We start from the raw sequence: 20,821 nt of genomic DNA, 5'->3' as shown, positions 1-20,821 counted from the left end.
TTATTACAATCTTGTAACTCTGGAATGTTTTAATTTAAGTGAGACAGCAGGAAGTGCAAAATAGAGACATGGCCGATGCTGACCCTCACCAGCAGAGCCAGGTCATGAGTACAGAACCTTGGTGTTCTTACACAGGGAAAAAGACTCAGGGTGGGACAATTAAAAGTTTTTCCTTCGAGTGACACATGAAAATGTTACGCAAGACGTTGTTACCTACCGGAAGCAGCAACTGAACTTAAGTATTCATGAACTTGTCAGTTTATTTCCAACAAAAGATACAGCCAATAATATGCAAGACAAGTGCAAATCAAGAGTTTTATTTTTTCCCACATACATAATTAAAAAAAGCAAGTGAACATACAAGACAGGAAGTCAGAGAGACTAGACATATTTACAAGACAGTTAAGCTATCAAATTTTTTCCATCTTCAAGATCAAGTCATCACAGATTTTTGTTAGTTCATCATTTTCTTTAGTCTGTTGAAGACAAAAAAAGAAGTGAGTTTCAGGTATGCCTAAGCTATGTTACATCCATGTAGCGAGCTGAGTTGCAACAAGTCACATTTGCCAACACATGGAACAGAAAGTTCATTTACATGCTAGTGACTCATGCAAATTTACTCTAAAGGACAGTCCACTTTGTACAAGGTCACGTGGCAACCTTAAGAGCCTCAGGCAGCAAGCCAGAATCCACTACACTGTCTCTACTACTTCTACAGACTTTCCCATAATACGTGGAGACCAACTGATCCAGGGAAGTAAGACTTTTCAGACTCAAAGTCTTTTTTGTTAGATATAGTGAAATTCAAGATAGTGACAGTTTAGATTTTAGTCGTCACAAAACAGACAACTCTGTAGGATGATGCTTTGATACTTTTACTAACATGTGGCAATAATTTCCAGTTTGTTTAATTCCATATATGGGTCAAACTGTTTTAATAAGAGTTCTTAACATAAAATGTTACTGTATTTACAACAGGAACAAAACTAGTTCTGTGTTAAATGGCTTGCCTCATCTCTCAAGTTACAGGCCTACTGTTTCCCCAGCTATGCAAACCTTAGCCATAAGCCTGAAGACTAACACATATATGGGACCTTTGCCTAACAGGAATGTGTAAGCATTGTCTATTTTTGAGTCTTCAATGCTGGCAAGGATACAACCATGATGCAGTAAAACTAATAGCATATGACTTTTAACCCTCAAAAAGCTTTTTCCTTTGAAGGGTTCTAAGAAAGGAAACCAATGAGCCTTCTACAAAACATTCTAAGACTTTATCTATGCAATATGAAACACTGCAATCAAATACAAGGATTAATGGCCTGAACAAGATTGAAAGAGTTCAGTCAATACAAAAGAGTCTGTATTAGTGCTAATAGATTACAAATCATATTTATGAACAAGCTGAACCAGACAGTTATTCTAGATTCATTCCCAGATTCTGCTCTGGGACATGTTTAAGTTTTAGATCACCATCTCCTTCAGTAGTTCAGATAACCTCCCGATAACAGTAGCCTGGATTGATGACTTCTGTGATCTACCTATGGGAACAAACCTGTTGCTCCAGAAAATCTAAACATACGGACGAGTCTTGACATAACACAGTTGTGCCTTAAGTTTCAATGCCTATTTCCCAAAGCCTGCCACTGCAGTAGCCATCAAAACGAGCACAGTTAGCCTAGCTATTTCTAGCAGTGGTACAAGGCAGTTCTTGATGTAGTCTAAGAAAATAGCTTGGAGAGACTCACTTGTGGCATTTTGACTAACCTTTTGTTCAAGGCTCCTCTCTAAAGACTGGATCCTCATTTGTTCTTTGCGGAGACTAGCTTGTAGTGCTGCAGTCTCCGATTTAGCTTTGCTTCGTACCTGGGCAATTTCCTCATTTGCTCTGAAATGGAAGCAAGATGGTGTTTTCATTCCTTTCAAACAGCATAGCAAAACTGTTCATAGAATCACACTAGATTCTTGTACTTTGGATTAACCTCCAAACTAAAAGTGTTTTAAGCCAAGCTTTGGCACTAATGAACCACATTTTGCAGCAACTGTGAAAACTAGACATTTCACTCCCAGTACTTGGCCTCTTGACACGGTACTTACTGATGCAGCTTTTCTTCAGCGTGTGCCTTTAGTGCCTGATATCTCTGCTCCTCTTTTTTAATTCTAGCCAGGTATTCTTCAGCACATTTTTTCAGAGCTTCTTCATTCTGTCCCAAGAACAAGCAGCTTAGTTAGCTTACGTGCTAGTAGATGGAAGAGTCTCTCCACTTCACAAAGGGGCTATTTGACTACACTGAAGTGGTAGTATTTGCTCATCAGAATAACAGGAACAACTGCGAAGACCCACAGACCTACATAGGGACTGAAGTTCCCCCTTCCAATTCTCTTAACTTTGCAAACTAACATTTATTCATCCATTTCCCTCCCAACATACTCTGTTTATTTAGTAGCAAACTTTACTAAAGGGAAAAGGTCATTGAAATTAAGGCCACTAATCATTTTTGTGTGTTTTGTTGTTTTTTTTAAATCAGCTTTGTCTTAGCTTGCAATTGTCCTAAGAATAACTAGAAATCCAATTACTTCAGAGAATCCATGGAAAGATTGAAGCTTTGGACCCTGATGTAAATGAATCCAACACTAACAGCAAGAAACTTACCTTGGTAGGCACAGACACTATGACACCTTGTTTTATCAGCTATTACAGCAAGTTGGAACTGTTTGGAACAAGTGCTAAGACTCCCTACTAATTCCAGCTCTCGCATTTAACAACTCTGTTTCCAAGTGATGCTTTAACTCTGTGCTAAGGAAAGGGCTTCTGAATTTAGGGTGGAGAGATGGAACGGACACAAGATAAAGGAAGCCTGTCAAGTTTCTGCTTTACTAACACATAAGTCATAATGCAGACATGCCTGTTTCTCAAACCCAGACTACCATGAACCTTATAACAGGCTAGTTCTAAGCTTGAGTAAATAGGGGACATAACTGAAGGAAAAAATCTGGAGGCAGTTTTTTAAACTCCAGCTGAATCAATTTCTATGCCTTTCATGTAATAAGAAACCATAGCTTATGCTCCTCATTAGCTTCATTCCTCCAGTCTCTGAAAACACCACAGAATGAAGGCCTGACTTTACCAAGTTTGTTTTTTTTTTTAAGCTAAAGAACACCTAATAAAGTATCATCATTTTGACTTGTAATAGCAAATCCTCTTCAGCATCCATTCAACATGTAGGGGAAACCAGCTGCCCTTACACAGCAGTTGCTACATGAGAGTGTCTCTACGACCAACAGAAAAATGATACGCATGCAGCAAGAAACAGCTCATTCCTCTGTTTGAAGAAACTTTGGTTTCTAACAGAGAGATCATTATCATACCTTAAGCCAGCCACTAAATACAACAAAACAGTATTTTTTTAATCTTTAAATAAACAACAACTTGGCACCTGGTTTTACAGGTAGTGCCTATAGTAGCTAATTAATGGCTGCTCTAGAAATTCATCATTTCCTCTCATTTATCTTGGAAAGATATTATTTGCATTATAGCATCTTACTTTGCGGTAACCCTCTAGCACTTCTTTCTGTTTTTCAAATCGTTTGAAGAGTTCAGAGAAAGATTTCTCCATAGAGTTCAGATCTGAAATAACTTGTTGCTTCTCTTCCACCATCCTCTGCATTTCTTTCTTTGAAAATTCCTTCTGCTTCTGAGCATCCTCTAAAGAAAGTGGAGTTAACAGGGTTACATATGATAGTTATTGCATTAGCATAAAACTAGTTCCATAGTATGGACAGATAACCCCCACACCTTCAATTCTTCCTCTTAAGCAAAAAAGGATTTCATAATGTAGCCTCTCCTCTGAAAGGACACCATACCTTTGCTTTTAAGGAAGCAGTCATATTCTCTTTATTTGCTACATACTACCTCACACCAACCCTAAGGCCATTAAAGACCAATTATAAGGTGCTTGCCCAAAGCATTGTGTCTCTTGCAGTGTATTCAAAATACTACACCCAAGTTTACCAAAACAGGAGCCTCAAATGTTGTGATAGAAACAAGGAATCCAAAAATATTTCTTTTCATTAAATATACACAATAGCTAGACGATCTGGAGGAGACTGGGATAACAAGCCAAACTAGCACAGCAAACTCTTTCAGGACAAGTTTTTGTTAGCACACCTCAGCTATGTTTCCCATAGGCTTAAAGAAGCACAAAAGTTGACATAATATTCAGTCTCCTACAGAACTAAATTTAAGCAAGGCACAGACTTGGCTATTCAGCTTTGAGCTAGGAGAATGTACCTATATGAGAGTTTCATTTAATGTCTTCCCAGTTTGAAGCCACAAACTTGGCTGAAGCAAAGGCCAGGTCTGTCCAGCAAGAACTCCTATTGACATCTTATCACTTAAATGGCATCAGATAATAAACAGTTAAATGCAAGATGCAGACAACTGGATCTGCCAATTTTAATAAGTCAACAGCTCACACTCCACTGGAGAATAAGAAAGAGTTAGATGTGTCTCACACCTGATTCAGGAAGTCATCACTACCTACCAAGTGATATCATGTCTGTATGAATATCCGTAAAAGTGTTACTCTCAATACCTTGTCTGAAACCTTACACTCACCCTGGAAGCACTTGAATATTAATGCCATCAGAAGTGAAAGAGTCTAACTTCAGTTGGTAACCTTAGGCTAAGTGTGCCCCACCCCTCCCAAGCCATTCCAAGTGTAAATATGGAACTTACCCATCATTTGTGTTATTGTACCTTCAAACTCAGCAACTATTTTCCTAAAAAAGACAAAACCCAATGTTGAACATAAGTTAGAAAAAGCAGCTGAAGTAAATAAGTAGATACAAAAATCAAGACAGATTCATACCCCATTTCCTTGTATTCCATATGAAGCTTATCATACTTATTTTTCCATTCCTGTGTCTCCAACTGTTTCTCTTGAACCTTTGAGGGAAAAAGGAAACCTTTATTTCTTGCACAGGGAGAAATACAAGATTTGATACCCAGAACAGTCTAGTATCTAGGTATATTTATAACTTGATATGGAGAAAAATAAGTTCTAGCTGCCTAGCAGATTCAAAATTAAGTATTTCAATACACAGTCGAGACAAATAAGATGTAGATTGATTATATAGATTTTGCATACATGATTCCCACTCAATGTTACCAATATCTCTCAAATGGCAAGATCAGAGCCAACTCAACCAACCTCTTGGCTACTCTCATTCATCATATATGTAGATCATTGTTCTTTGACCAGTATGTTCTCTTAAGAAGTAACATTCTCTCAAGGAACATATATTTCCCTTTTATTTACACAGCAGGCAAATTAAGCCACACAAATCTGCCAATCTTAACACAGGAAAGAGCAAATACCAGAAGGCTATTCTAGTCAAGATCAAATTGTTGTTGGGAGTCATTTGTACTCAACACTCAATCCTCCCCTTACCATGTTTCCATATTTAAAGACACTTCAGTTCATTTAAGAATAACCATACCTATTTCACATCAGCTGAAATAAAGCAGACCTCACAGTAACAAGATTAAGCAATATAAGCAGTCTTTGCTAAATGCTTTGAGCAAACTCCATGAACTTAATTTTGTCCTGGGGTTTCTATTAAGAACTGTAACACTGATAGCTGACTGCAGTGTGGGAGGCCTTCAATGACAACAGAGGCCCAAAATACATAAAACAACCTGGAATTTTAAACAAGAGAAGGTGAGAACACACGATTACTGCTGATTTCCCCTCGAAGTTGCATGATATACTATAGTACACTGATTTTTCGGTATTTGTTTCAGAGTAAACTCAATTAAAATGTCTTGTATTATTTCAGATGACAAGAAGTGGGGCACATGTGAAAGAAGAACGTACCAAAATATAAGAGAAAGAACTAACAAATGTTAGTTACAATGCTAGAAACAAATGTTACAAAAACAAAAACGTGTGAAGATAGAAACTAGTTAGAAACTTTCATTTGCAAACCCAGCAGAAATGGTTCAGTAGACCCAAAAAAACATGCTTTCATGAAGTGCTGTATTTGCCCAGAAGGAACACAGTTCTTTTTTCCTCTCCTTCTACTCTTGAGTTGTTTCACCAAAAAAGTAATCTTTAAATTTAGTCTGTCTTCCTTTCAAGTTAATATAGTAAATTCCAAGCATTATTTGTTTGTGACACACAACTGGAGTCATCCAGTCACACCTGTCTTGCTACAACTATGTTTGCATGTTTAAAATAGTTCTTTGAAACGAGAGATTAGAGCATGCATTTTAAGGTATTACAAGCTTTACCCCGTTATTATATAAATTCTTCATTTTAGATCAATGCACTAGGAGCTGTCCCTGTCAAAGCTGCACTTGTTTTCCTGTACTAGACAATAGTCTGAGTAAAAGTATCCTCCTAAATGACAGAAAGCAAAAGTTACTCCTAGAAATTCTAGTATCTTCGTACTCCAAAGGGAAAGAATAACTTAAGCAGCAAATAATCACAGGTCATCTTCGTTTGGTGTCCTTACTGTCACTGCCTGCAGTATAGCTAGTCAGGCATTTGGAATCCTCCATTTTCTTCTAAAGTAACATGATTAGCTTTAAGGACATTTATGCTTAAGTACTCCTCTTACATTATTTAGTATTTGTAAGGTTACATAACCCAGAAGCCGTAATGAATCAAGTACTCAGATTTTTGAAGTGAGTGGATACATAACTCTTCTTGCATCAGTAAGATGGGGGTTCAAAAGCAATTTCTGTAGTGATATAGTTACAGAACATACTTGAAATCCCACCAACTACTTCTTCCCTCCTCCACTAATGTTTTTCTCCTCCAGAGTGAGCTCCAGATCTCACTTTTATTTTATTAGCTGAATATACTGTTGTGCCTCCCCATCCCACAAACACAAATTGATCACTGCACTGAATTGACATTACAGTTTTATCTTGTTTTAAGGAAATAATTATATCAGAAGAAGCCGCTCCATCCCATTGGGAAGAACAGATATTGCCCACCTTTATATAAAGAGTATTCAGATCACTGATATTAAGCTTAACCATTCCATCTGATAACAGATGCTTTTTAATACTGATCAGTTCTAAGGCAGAACTAATAGTGAAGTTCACTGTATTTCCTTAGATACTAACTCTGAAGAGTTCTATACCTACTGCTCCTATCAAGTGCACAGCAAGCTTTTCAGAATAAGATGCTTATGTCAAGTACGATGGAAAGAATTACCAAGTATAGAGGTTTATTCCAGATAATCTAAACCAAAGGGAATTCCAAGGCTATGCAAAGTTCTGCTTTGGAAGGGTCACCATACCTCTCTCTTAACCAGTTCAACAGCTGCATCCATGTCTTTTTGGCTGTATTTTAGCACATCTATAATAGCATCCACTGCAGTGTTTGTGGAAGCAGCAAAAGGGAGTGGAGGAACATCATTAGTCAGGGAGTCCGGAATTAGGGGACCTGTGTCCTATGAGGAGAAAAAAGTAGAGTTTCAACAGACTATTTTCATGCCATTGATTAACTGTATGCAGATTATTCGATGCCAAGTCAACATATTTTACTTAAACACCAAAAATACCTCCATAACTTAGTTACCGTAACTTACTTTCTTTGTATATATGTTTTAAAACTATGTAGTTATCTTTAAGGTGTAAGAGAAACTGCTATCCACCAGTTATAGCTATCAGAAACAAAGCAGGTGACACCACGCTGTTCCCCACCAGTAAAAAAGGCACCATTTCAGGATGAACATTGAAGGTGCTTCAAACTATAAACTTTAGACTAGAGAGCATCAAGTTTAATCAAAGAATTGCTTTTCATCCCAGCAGTGCAATTAAAATACAAGCTTGTCCTATTTTTGTGGCTTCAGCTGCATGAAAAAGATTGCTTGATTAAAGCATTCTTAAAAACAGCTCAAATTCTCCTAGACCATGTGCAGTGCCACCAGTTTCCACTAAAAAGATTTTTAATACTTAAAAAAATGAAAAGTTCATCTAAAAGTTCAACTTTGATATAAGTCAGTATGCAACCTGGTTTTTTTAAGATAACAGTTTAAATACGCATTAAGTATTCTGCGATCCTTAGAATATCTGCACAAGTCTTAAGTCCAGAACCTAGCCCATCCCTTTCCCATAATATCAACATGAAACCTGATACCATTCCAGACACCCTTACAGAAGTTGTAAATGTTCCCAGAAGATCTAGTCCTTTTGGTTTTTCTTCATTTTGAAGACTCACTGCAGGCTTTTCAGCTTCTTCAAGCAATTTACTTACATCAGCAACAGGACTAAAAATGAACAAACATACACCATTATATTCAAGCGCTGCCTTTCTTTGTAAAGCTACGTACTACAGCCTAGACTAAGTCAATACCTACCCACGCTGAAGTGGAGCTGTCATGACATTTATAGTTGTTTCAGTAGTACCAGAAATTGGTTTTCTCGGACTGTCTCTCAATAGAGGGTCAAACTTCAAATACAGCGACTGTTTCCTCAAGGCAGACTCTTTGAACTGAGAGGAAAGAGGCATAAACTGGCAGATATGCTGCTTCATAGCATAACACCCACATCCCACACATGCACAGAAATAATCCTCTGGGGAGAGGGTGAGCCTATTCTTCAGTGGCCAGAGCATTGTTCTCAGGAGAAAAATTACGTAAGAGAACTCAGTGCCCACACGTTTAAGTCCTTATGTAATATCAAGTGATCTCAGTCCGCTCAGACAGAACCAAACGGGCAAACGTTTATGAACTAGTCAAAACCAGCAGAAGACACTGAAGGGAAAGATAGTATTGTAAGTTGAATGAGCAGTGTATGTCATTCTCCGTCTTTGCTCATACAACCGTAAGAACAAACACAGCGTGATCAAAAAACAATTTCAATTCAGTGTATTCACTGTGTATTCAGAGCCACTCCTACTCTGGACCAAAGTAGGAGAAAGAATAACTAAGCTGAACTGATTAAAACATGACATGCCCAATTTAGAGACATATTTCCTGAAACTGCCCATAAAACAAACGAGCTTTGAAAAAAAACATTTTCAAAACAATGACCCTGCACTTTCAAAGCATTATGTTCTTGCAGTTTTGGCAACCAGAGAGGTGAAACATCATCCATCTCAGTTTCACCGTTATTAAAGAAAAATAGCACCTTCGCAAACTGAAAGCAAGAGACCTCTGATCCTTAGCAGAATTGCTTATAACTACATATAAGTATGTAAGTTATGAGTTATCCTTCCACCACCACCCCCTGCCCAGCCTTATCAACACATTCCTTTGGAATAGAACCTATATTTCTGTGAGCAAGTTCAAAATGAAGTTGTTTCATGAGAAGTTTTAAGGCTTGACGGTTTCATTTTCCTTTCCTCTCCCCTCTGCCAGGGAGGCAAACAAGACATTTCAATGTCATACTTACGGATGAAGTCCCAAACTGTTCCAGATAGTCTATTTCTATGCCCATTCCTAGAACTGGAAAAGAAGGAAATGATACAATGAAGATGCAATATTGTCATATTGTCTTACAGTGAAGCACCCACAGACAGAAACAAATAGCTATGTGTATAAAGCAAATAAATCCCTGTTCCCATCTTATGAGCTCTATTTTTTCATTTGCTAAAAATATTGTATTTCCAGCTGGACCTGAAAAAAATAAAATACAAAAATCAGGCAAAGATTTCTAAGCTAAGCGAACTTACAGCTTCCATTTGTCCCCAAATACCTATAAGAATACGTAGAATTTAACACACAGTCGAAGAACTTCTGTTGTTCTATGGTTAAAGTGGCAAGCACACTCAGATATTCTACTCTTTTACACAATGCCCCATAAAGAATAAGATAGGCAATCTCACCATTAAAATTGGCACACAGCTCAGATTTGAACAATGAATTTATAGCCATTTCTCAGTACACTGATTCCACTCAAGTTTTAAGATAAGTGACAGACTGCACTGCAGTCAAATCATTTCCTCATCCTTCCACAATGCTCCTATAAGGAATAACTCTTCCAGGTGGTTAAGTCACAGCTATGTAGTAAGCTTTCAAGGCAGGCATGCAAGTGCAGAAAGACCATCCACACTGCAATATGAAATCAGTACTCAAGTAGTGCTAAGGCCTGCAGTAATCTACAAGACTCACAAATAAAGGCAGTTGCAGAGCTCTAGTGCTCTCAATTTAGGAAGTGCTTAATACCAGAAGTGATTTTAAGGGAGCAATTTTTCAGCACAGAAAGCTGCCACTGAAACTCTAAAAAGATTGTTTCTGTACCAGCCTAAATTTCATCCTTCCAGGCAGCTGAATGCTAATAGCCAGCTTTTTGAATTTAGCTTAATCCAGAGAAAGTTAGAAATACACTTCAGTACATTTCCCACCCCTGCTAGTCATTGTAGGTCTTACAGTCCTTTCAGAAGAGCAAAATAGGAGACAAAAACTAGAATTAGAATCAATGCCAAAACTGAAGTAGAGAAATACATACACAGAGGTTACTGTAACAATATCTTTTCAGTCTGTTCTAAAGAAATGCCCTTACCTTCTGATGATGGTCTGAAGAGCTCTTCAGGTTCAGTGTTAGCTGTCTGCTCATCTGCTGTTATTTCAGTTCTGTGGGAACTAGGTTTAATTTCTTCTCCAGACATTGACTTTTTTCCACTGTCAGCAGAAACCAAATTATCTTGAGAGGGGACATTAGCTGGAGACATTTTTGATGGGCTCATTTGCTTCTCCTGATGAGAAAAACACAATCCTTTTTACTGTTAAAATAATTATTTAAATGCAATGAAAGTCACAATAATGATCAAATTGGTTTGTCATAAACTAGCTGGGCAGCCAGTATAATAAACCAAGAGTTCATAGGCATAGAAACTAAACTACCAACACTGAGTACAGCTCATATTATACAGGAGTCACTTTTTTAGAGTCCACACCCTTATGTTTGTCCTTATATGTGACTGCTGATCAAAAAAGATTCTAAATACCAAGGTACCAATTTGGCTGTCTCTGATGTTACCTTCAAAAGACAAGTCTGCACAGTTGATATTCATTCTAGAGCTGCTGAAGATGCATAAAAACACTAATTCTTAGACAAAATATCAAACATGGGTTTGACAAGGTTAAGTCAAAGAACTCTGTTTCATGGAACAACTTGGTAAGAACTGCCTATCTTTCCTATACCTTACCATGGCTATCTCTCCTGGAAGTTCAGCCTCTGCTTGAACTCCTGGCTTATCTTCTTGAGTTCTTGGCTTGTCTTCTACCACACTCTGTTTGCCGATTTCCCTAAAGAAAAAAAAACCCACACAAAATTCAAGTCACACAGACAGTTCTGAATTCTATATTACCAGATATACTGAAGCATTGAACAAAGTAAGCTTCTTTGAGAGTTTTTACTGCCACGGTAACAGGAAGCTTTACAGAGGGTGGAGATGTAAATTCACTGTCTTGCCTGGTGACAATTTAAGTGACAGAGAGCTCTCCCTCCATCAGAAGCAATGTTATATGGGAAGCAAAAAGTCACAGCAGTATCACTTACTCCTATTCACTTCTTAACACTGTTCTCTTCTTTCCATTTGTTAAGCTCATTATTATTTTTTAATTAAATATAGGCTTTTTGTTTAATTAAGAACAGAATTACAAGCAGCCTCCTATTCTTTCCAAAGTAATGCAGTGATTATTGGTGTAAAGCACAGAATTTCATTAGAGAAGTCCAATACTTTAGCTGCTGCTGACAGCACAAACTTAAACAGTAACTGATCATGTTACACAGGGAGCAAGAGAACAAACATTTCTGTCAGATTAACATCTTGTGTCAGTCTAGTTCTGGTAAGCACTTCCCTATCTATAGTAATGGTGACATTTTAATAGTTAGACTTTCTAGGAAAGGCCACACAACATCACGCATTCTCAAAAATGTTTTATGTGGTGCCAAAAAAATGCAACTTCAGTGACAGGTCTTTTTGTTGGAGATAGCAGATACCAAGCATGTGCAAGGAAAAAACAGCACCTCAGAGTTCAGCCAGGACACTAAGCCTAGTCCCTTCACATGCTACATGATGTGCAACACTGCTGCCTACTTACTTGTTTTTTGAAAGACAGCAGCAGTCACCTGATTCTCCACATTTTACTCTTGACCAAAGTACTAATGCTCTTCCCATATAAGCCAGTTCCCTCCCATTCCTCCAGATTCAAGAGCACCTTTTGCCCAGAGCTAGCCATCTCGAGATGGTTTCCCCAATGAGATCTTTGCTGTTGCAACGTATTGTGTTAAAGGTTACAATGGGCAACAGACTTAGCCAACCTCGGAGGGAGGAAGTAAAGGAGGTAAAAAACGACTAGTTAGAGATACCATCTAACTACCTTCTCCTCACATGAGTTCAAGGTGCTTCTACATTCAGTTTACTTACAGACTTTTGGGTTCTCTTTCCTCAGGAGTTTCACAGGTACTTGGTCTGTTATCCTGCTCCATTGGAAGAGGCTCCCTTCTTGATGACATACTATCCTGCTCCTCTTGCAGGTGAACTTTCTGAGGGCTAGGTTTAGAACACTTGAGTGAGCTGGAAATTTTAGAGCCTCCTCCAAATGGATTAAAGTTTGGATCATCAAGTTTGTCCCAGTCAAACTTATACGATGCTTTGGGAACAGGGATTTCATCTTCCACATTAATTTTATTTTGCACTTCAGTATTCTCTGTTTTTGTTTTGGTAATAGGAGTTTTTTTGGAAGGTGGCTTAATTCCAGGTCTTTTACCCAGTTTCTTAGGAGGTGGCTTTCTAGCAGTGGTATTATCGAAGTCAAATTCCAGTTTTACTGGTCCAGCCTTGGTGACACTAGGCTTTTCTGCAGGTTCCCCTTTGGAGATAGCCAGCTCTTCTGCAGGCTTTGACTCTTCTGCAGAGGCTTTTTCTGCTCCTGAAACATTCTGAAGCTTTGATTCCCCAGTTTTAGAAGAATTAGTTACATCAGAACTACTAGGACCTAAGTTGCCAGATAACTGTACAGAAGGTGTAGGTGCTTCTGCTAATCCCACTGAATTATCAGTTTGGTTCACATCTGTGGAAGCAGACTTCGCATCCTGCACAGAGTCACTGATTGCTGGCTTAGGGGACAGCTTGGATTTGCTAGACTCCAGCTCTCTCAATACAGATTCTTGTCCAGATAAAGGAGTCTTCTCCTCTTCACTTGAGCGTTCTGTACTTTCTGTGGTTGAAGCAAAAGAAGCTGTATCATCCAGAAGAGAATCATTACTTTTTTCAGAAGGTCTCTCAGGGCTGCTAGATGCTCTTACAGGAGACTTTTGCAGATTTCCAGGAGAATGCTGCAACTGCACTGAACTTTGAAAGGGATTTATGTCATTTAAGTTATCAAAATCAAGATTGTAGGAACCTCGACTCTTCACTGGCATCTCATCATCCGGGTAAGGAGCTGCACTGACTTTCTCAGGCATTTGTGTATTTATCACTGTATTATCTGCTTCAGCTTCAATCTTTTGTTGACATATGCTGCATTTAAAAAAAAAAACCAAACAGATCACACATGCTATAGCTATTTTTTTAGACATCATTTGAAGTCATCTTTAGAAAGATGTTTGCACAAGTAGTTTTGTATGCTCAGAGTAATCTGATTTTTTCTGACATAAGGCAGCTAACAGCAAAAGAATATCATAACGACAAGAATTCACTTGCCACCTAAACTGTCAGAAGTTATGAGCTCTGGTACACATGAACTATTGGGAGATCAATCCTTGAAACTAGTCAGTATTCTTAAGCTATCTGTTCTACATAGCTATGTTACCTTATGCCAGTCATCACTGGAGACTGCTCTACTCGCTACAGCATATAGACATTTCCATTTCACTAGACAGTGAAATATACAGTGCTTAGGAGAAGATATTAACAGTAAGCAGCTCAAACACAGGCACAACTTCATGTAGATCCATCTGAGTCATGAAGGACTCACAAGCCTAGGACCAAACTGAGTCACATGATCCAGGTTCTCCCATTCTAGTCATTACTTTGTCTTGTCATTCGGGCAGATATTTTTCCCCTGAAAGTATGCATCAGCATTTCACCTATGAGGCACCTACGTACCAAAACAGAACCTGGACTTCAGGCACTAAACTCTGTACAACAGCGGACCTGAAGAGCAAAGTGATATACAAGAAAATACTTCTCCAGTAAGAGAAAGATAAGATTCTCTAGCAGAAGAAACAGGTTAAAGAAAGAGTTTGTGTACTCACTACTGCTGGCTATTCTACAAGTTATGCCTCTTCACTTTATTTCCCCAAACTCTACTCAACTTTTGAGGCTTAGCCTCAGACTACAGAGAGTTAAGCCATTACTTCCTGAAACAGGATTTCCTCCCATTGTTTTGTCCTTTCGTAAAGTTATTATTTCCGTGTGCCATCCGTATCTGCTGTAGAACAGAACATGATTAAAAGCCACGCACTAAAAACACCACTTTGATAAACCCGAGAGCAAAGGCGGGAGATAAGAGTTCAGGAAGTCCTTCTCACCCGGTTTGAGTGCCTCTTCCCTGCAATAGTTCAGCCCCAGGCTTGTTCAACCACTCAGGCCCCTCCCATTCTCCTTCAGCGTTTAACCTAATAAATGCCAGTCAGGAGCGAGGCACCTGCTTGAAACTTGAACTACTTGAGACTGGTTCAAAGCGACACCTTCAGCTCATTTGCTACAAACAAATCCTTATATTTTAAGAGCAGAAAGGACATGTACAGTAAAAGCTATGCCTTGACAGATAATTATGCCCTAACTAAAACCAATTCAGTGCTAGCTCTTTTTAACTCACTTGAACCTTATATGTACCAAATCTTCATTTAGTCCTGTGAGGAGTAAGTTTGGGCCATAAATGCAATTAAGTCATTTAAGTCATTAGCTCAGAAGTACTTTTCTAAACTAGAGCATACATGCAAGTTAGCAGTTAAAGCAAATCTATATATTTAAAGAACATTTAAGTGTTCCCATCTTTCTCCTTTCTCCCCTTCCCAAAAACAAGAATAGGGGTCCAATTAAAGTATTGGGTAGTTAAAAACAAGCAAAAGGATGTATTTCCTTGCAGAAGACAAAGCTAAGATCTGTGACTTCTTGGGAATTAGAGATGTCAGATGTTTATACAAGTTTTAAAAGGGGCTAAAAAAACTCAGTAACAGAGGTGTGCGCTGACGCCTATTAAATAATATTGTATTATACCATTATAACTATTTCTAGTAAAGGAGACTTGAAAAACCCCAAACCGGAACACTGCAGGCTTTACGCTCTTCTCTAGACAGCTACTGCAAGCCACTTTGAGACCCAGGCTGCTAGACTATAAAGGTGCACAAACTTGTTTGTACTTGGGATTGATGTTATATTCACTTTGTGTTGCTAGATTTTCTTTAATCTTAATTGACTCAAGGTGTCAATTCAAGCTAACCCTTCAGAAGATGCATCTTAAGGAGAAAAATCTAAAGAGATAAAACCATACTTAACATACAAGAGAAGAAATTTTAAGGCTTAGGTTTTACGGATTAGCTTCAGAATAGTTGTAGTCTCACATGAAAACCTTACTGTAGGAAACAGTTTTGTATTCTCTGCCTAATTGTCTCTTTTCTCTTAAACTATTTATCCATATCATAAGTCATCTCTATGAAATCAGTTACTGGGGAGTTACAAATAGAGTTCGGTATGCAATATTACAACCAAGATAATTGTCACTACTTTTAAGAAAATTTTATCCTGAAAAAGAGCTCATGCAAAGTCAGCCTTAATTTTGGTCCTTTTATGCAGTTTACATCTTGTTATAAAATACAAAATTACGTTTTAACTATACAGGTTTAGAATGGGGAAAAATTAACCTGAGTATGTCCCACATTGTTAATACTACTAGTGGTGAATACATTACTTACTCAACATCAACAGGTGCAGATAAAAGATCATCCGCCAAGGCTTCACTGCAATCGTCAAGTGTGAAAGTAGTCTCAAGTTTGTCCATCATAGTAGGACTTAAGATTTTTCGAGTCTGAGGATCTCTTAGAGGAGTTTGAAAGGTTACCTTTAAGAAAGGGGCAGGGAGGAAGAAAAGGGAAGAACATGAACACCGTAGTATTTTCAAGCTCCGAACAGCATATGCATTCAGTAGCAGAGATCATAGAAGGAGAAAGAATACAATCAATACAATAGCAACAGTTTACCTTCATAGCTTTTGCCACACTTTTTGGTGGCAAGTTTTCTTTCTGGGACAGGCGTAGAATGGAAGGTCTCCCTGTAGGTTCCGGTGGGGCAAAGAAAAAGCCACAGTCTTCCGCTGTTAGATCATCATTGGTGTTTCCTCCGTTTTCTCCATTTTCTGCATTTAAAATCTGCAGACTCATTCTAGAACATCAACACATACAACATCGCAGCATGAATGAGAGGGTGTGGTCAGCCAGATGCACTTTCAGATAATCAAGGAAGTTGGAAGCCTGGCACTGGCTAGCAAAGATTAACAGCTTCAAAAGAAGTTTTAAAAGTATTGAAAATCTTCACATGAAAAGTTAGATCTCAGAAGACTCTGAAAGCATCTAAATGCAGCACTGCACAGCCTCCATGCTTTTGTTAGGGGTCTAGGAAGTTAATTGTTGGTATTATGTTTTCCACAGTTAACATTATAACCTTACTAATTAAGCTGCCCGTCCTTTACAGGGAGCTCCGTCATCTGCAAGTTTCTTCATTCCCAACCCCTTAAAGCCAGTAGGGATGTAAGGTCATGTCTCCTGTAATAGGGCACCTAGCTAAACAAAATTACAGCTTTTGCAAGGGGCTGATGACAATCATTTCTCTGTTTTATTCACATGGTCTCATTACTACATTGTACATCAGCAAACAGCAAAAACAAATTTGGTTAGTTAGGGTGTGTTTAGGATCAGAGTCCTGAATAAAATTATTTAGCTTTTTCCTGCACTGTCTGAGCACGTGCTGCTTTTTTAAGACACATAGTACTTAAGAATCCTTTGCAGCATAGACATTATTGGTATGCAAATCTGAAAAAATTGTAATTAAAAAGATATTTCTTAAATATTTTTCTTACATTGGACATGTGCAAGCTTTAGTAGACCATATAGGCTGATGTAATTTTACTAGTATTTCAAGTGTGAAGGACTTGAAACTAAAGCTTGCATCACATCTAAGATTAAGGATGAAAATAAGTTAGAAATGGAGAAAGAACACATTTCAAGCATCCCAGGCAAGCCAGCACATTATAGGTACTTGAACTCTGTCTATCTTTTACTCCCATTGGAGCCTCCGCTGTTCTTAAAGGTTTAACATTAATACTCAGTGATGCTACTGCTGTTTCTTTAAAACAGAAACAGACAAAAACCAAAAAAGGACCAGAGCACAGAAGGCATGTTAAGCAAGATCTAGGCATAATCACTGTCCATCAAGGATGACTCCTGAGAAGCGCAGTTAGTTATCTGTCAAACTGCTAACAAAGCGATTTCTTTCATAAGAACCGATGTGTTATCTTGTACCACCTATGCAAGATAAACAGTATCATCAAGTGGAGGAGATGTTGGCTTTCTGAAATGGATAACCATTCCAAATGATCTCAAATGCTTGATTTAACCAAACAGCTAATCCTTAGCTTATTTCTCCATCCTCCATCATGCAGTCAAGATTAATCCAGAAAATCAGCTGAGAAAGACTCCAAATGATTGTCTTCATTGTCAGAAAGAGGTAACAAGAACACTCCCACTGAAAATTTTAAGTCATGTTTTCAATCTCATTGCCCTTATGTATTCAAATTTCTGTATTTAAGTCTCTGCACACGTTTCATGCTCTCCACTGAACTCAGCTGCGTTGTCTGCAAGCCCAACTACAGCACTTTTAATCAGCAATGGAATGCAAACAATGGCTACAGAAGCAACGACAAGCAAAGCATGCCTGTATTAGTTATTTCTTCATTCCTTCTTTATTCTTCATCATATTCATACTTTAGCCCAAGTTATTTTATACATGAAGCGTTTTTATATTAACAACTTGTAGAACTTGAAGTGAACGTCACTGCTTTCCTTTATTCCAAACTAAAATTGAGACAACAGATCAAGTGGATCTTTACAGACCATAGTCATTTACTGTAATTACTTTAGAAATTAAGCCTAGGACATGAAAAAGTTGGCAACACCTTTAAAACAAGCTCCATAAGCAGGGGAGGTTTGTTTGGAGACTTCCTCCAAAGGAAGTTTGTCATGGAGCTAGTTGTGCACCATTGCTAAACCAGATTAAGATCATTAAAATACCCGAGAAATCGACACCATATACATACACCACATTTGGCCAGCATTTTAGATATTAAATGTAAAAATCAAACTCCTTCCTAGGATTAAATCATTAAAAGTAATTCAGCATTTATTTAAAATGTTTGCAACCAAGAATTGGTCTAAATTCTATTTCACAAGTTCATTAGCTAGTAGCTGTGATAAAGTGAAAGGGAGGCTTTATTAAAGACATCTTTTTGTTTAAAGTGGTCAGTGTCCAATGCATGCAAGCAAGTATTATGAAGGGCAGCAAGTTTTCCCACTATGGCCAATCTAAGTTCACAAAAATGAAACTGCTCCACGTTTTAGAAGAGTATTTATCCAGGCACAGGCAGCAGTCTGTCATTCTGTATACGAGAATGAACATAAATTCAATGACATCATATAATTAAACCTCAGGTACCTATCATTTGTAAATTGAGGGCTTCATGGCAACTACCTGTTGTTTAATGATCAATGGAGCACAACATCCAGAACACCAATGTGATCTCAAATGCGTAAAAAAGCCACTGAACAAGTAGGGCAAAGATGGAATTTTTCTACTTAATTATCCTTCTGAACTCCTCCAGCAGCTAAGATGCACTTGCTCACAGGCAGAGTAACTTAGTACGTGCTGTGAGTATTTCCATATAAACTGACACAGAGCTGACAGCTATATATTTTTTTAGTGCAAACATCTCAATTCAGAACAAATAAACACTCTTCTGGTTAACCGACTCCATCATCACGACCTTCCCCTGACTACAGAAGACTCCCGACTCTCACAGACCATTTGAAGAAGGGCAATTCGCAGCAGTTTTAGCCAAAAAATAAGCTTGGAAGGCAGCAGATGCGGAGCCCCGGCCCAGCCGGCCTCGTTAACCCCCGGAGCCGGCACTCGGGCCCGCAGCTCGTTGCAGGGGAACAAAAGATGGCCTTGGCCTTCAGCGGCTGAGTCAGAGGCAGGCGCTCGGGGTGGGAGGCGGCGATGGAGGGGCTCCTCCGGGCCGGGCAGGGGAGAGGAGGAGCAGCACGGCCGCGGGCTTTCCGGGAAAGCACCGTCCTTGCCCATCATTGCACCTAGCCATGCTTTAAGTGAAAAAAAGAAACCCAAACAAAAAAAAACCCACCCCCAACCCTCCTCTCCCCAAGCCCCCCAATTCACCAGGGTGCCCCCAACACTTCTGGATCCCCTAGGCCTCAAGAGCCCCACATCGCCCACCTCGAAACGCAGTGGGGTGCCCTCAGCAACCTCCGGTCTCCGAGGCTGCCAGAGCCCCCCTCAGCCCCATAAAGCCCCCAGGCTCACAGAGTGCCCACGTATATTCCCCATCCCCCCCACTCAGAGACGTCCCCGACTCCCTGTCAGCCCCATACCACCCTCAAAACACATAGAGATGCTCCAAGATCCTCCTGAGCCCCACCTCATCCCCGAATTAATGGGGGGGGGCCCTGAGCTCCACCGCCATCACCTCCGAACCCCCCCGTTACTCCCAAGCTCCTAGCTCCGCTTCATCCCCAAACTCAGAAGTTCCCCCCAAGTGTCTTAGTCCTAAGCTTACAAAAGTGCCCCTGAGACCCCTCGACTAGAGCTCTCCCCAGCCCCACACCACCCCCAAGTTCACAGAGGAGGTCCCCGAGCCCCCCCAGCCCCACTCCAAGCTCACAGAGGGGGTCCCTGAGCCGCCCCACCCCAGCCCCACCCCAAGTTCACAGGGGGGGTCCCCGAGCCCCCCCCCACCTCAGCCCTTCCACACCCAAACTCAGCGGGGCAGCCCGCAGCTCCGCGGGGACCTGCCCCCTCCCCAGGACCCCTCAAAGGACCCCTACCTGCCGGCGGGGCCCGCAGGGCGCTGGGCTGAGGCGACGCTTGGGACCGGCAGGCGCAGGCTCCCCACCGCTGCAGCTGCCACCGCGCAGCGCCCCCTCCGCCACCGCCACAGGATTTCAAATTTCAACGGCAGCCCCGGCCCGCGAATGAGAAAGCGGCATTTGGAACGCGTTCACCAATCAGAAAAGCGTCCTGCAGGGGGGCGGGGACAGCCGCGACCCTTGGCCAATGAGCCCCCGCGAGAGGGCGCTCCCGCGCGAGGCATGTTGGGGAGTGTAGTGCGCAGGGTTCGTCATGGCGCCGCGCTGACGTGAACAACGGCAGAACGCCTCAGCCCGGCGGCGGCAAGCAGGGACGTCCCGCTTCAGAGCCGCGCTCCGAGAACCGGGTACAGGCTTTAGGGGAAAAACTGCGTGTTTGGTGTTCTTCGGGACACCAAAGTGTGAAGTATCTGGTGTCACTGCTGGCCCGAGATCAGGCCCCGCACGACTCTGTTGTCTCTGGGGGCAGAAACTTGTGTCTGCAAATCCTGAGGTAAATAATTCACCCTTTGGCATGAAATTTTAGAAAAGCAAATTCTCAATACCCAAAACATTGGAAAGAGTGAAATAAGAGGGCAGGGGCAAAGTGCTGAAGGCCCCCACGGATTTTGACGGCCCCCAGCGCACCTGGGCACCAGCCTCCATCACGTTGCGTTGTGGCCCGGGGAAGGCCAGGCAGGCACTTGCCCGTTCACACCG

At 40.3% G+C, this 20,821-nt stretch overlaps 1 protein-coding gene across 5 annotated transcripts; it reads right to left on the bottom strand.

Annotated features, from left to right (window-relative positions):
• Positions 1 to 301: 301 nt before the first annotated feature.
• Positions 302 to 20,202, bottom strand: TACC3 (transforming acidic coiled-coil containing protein 3). 5 transcript variants are annotated; one of them, XM_075148534.1, is made up of 16 exons: positions 20,081 to 20,201; positions 16,169 to 16,349; positions 15,884 to 16,029; positions 12,390 to 13,484; positions 11,166 to 11,265; positions 10,520 to 10,712; positions 9,410 to 9,462; positions 8,374 to 8,507; positions 8,154 to 8,283; positions 7,312 to 7,464; positions 4,869 to 4,945; positions 4,736 to 4,779; positions 3,543 to 3,703; positions 2,095 to 2,201; positions 1,765 to 1,885; positions 302 to 476 (listed from the first exon to the last, which is right to left on the bottom strand). In XM_075148534.1, the coding sequence occupies exons 2-16, from the start codon at positions 16,346 to 16,348 to the stop codon at positions 411 to 413; spliced, it is 2,760 nt and encodes a 919-aa protein (XP_075004635.1). In that variant the 5' UTR covers position 16,349; positions 20,081 to 20,201; the 3' UTR covers positions 302 to 410. The 5 variants fall into 5 exon arrangements, 4 of the variants coding, with proteins under 4 accessions (XP_075004635.1, XP_075004636.1, XP_075004637.1 ...); XM_075148535.1 differs by having other exon boundaries at positions 8,172 to 8,283; positions 20,081 to 20,200; XR_012673419.1 differs by lacking the exons at positions 302 to 476; positions 1,765 to 1,885 and adding an exon at positions 4,289 to 4,391 and having other exon boundaries at positions 20,081 to 20,202.
• Positions 20,203 to 20,821: the final 619 nt, after the last annotated feature.

Source organism: Calonectris borealis, chromosome 4, assembly GCF_964195595.1.
Source record: "Calonectris borealis chromosome 4, bCalBor7.hap1.2, whole genome shotgun sequence".
Classification (NCBI taxonomy): Eukaryota; Metazoa; Chordata; class Aves; order Procellariiformes; family Procellariidae; genus Calonectris; species Calonectris borealis.
Note: the sequence above shows the minus strand (reverse complement) of the source record. Positions and strands in the feature narration are given on the sequence as shown.

What these genes read in the sequence shown, in the direction of transcription:
- TACC3 (XM_075148534.1), bottom strand. Translation starts at nt 16,348, where the DNA reads ATGAGTCTGCAGATTTTAAATGCAGAAAATGGAGAAAACGGAGGAAAC. An exon ending in CTGTAAGGGTGTCTGGAATG is followed by an intron (nt 7,465 to 8,153) that starts GTATCAGGTTTC and finishes TTCTCCTCATAG; the next exon opens with GACACAGGTCCCCTAATTCC. An exon ending in TGCTAGAGGGTTACCGCAAA is followed by an intron (nt 2,202 to 3,542) that starts GTAAGATGCTAT and finishes TTCTTGGGACAG; the next exon opens with AATGAAGAAGCTCTGAAAAA.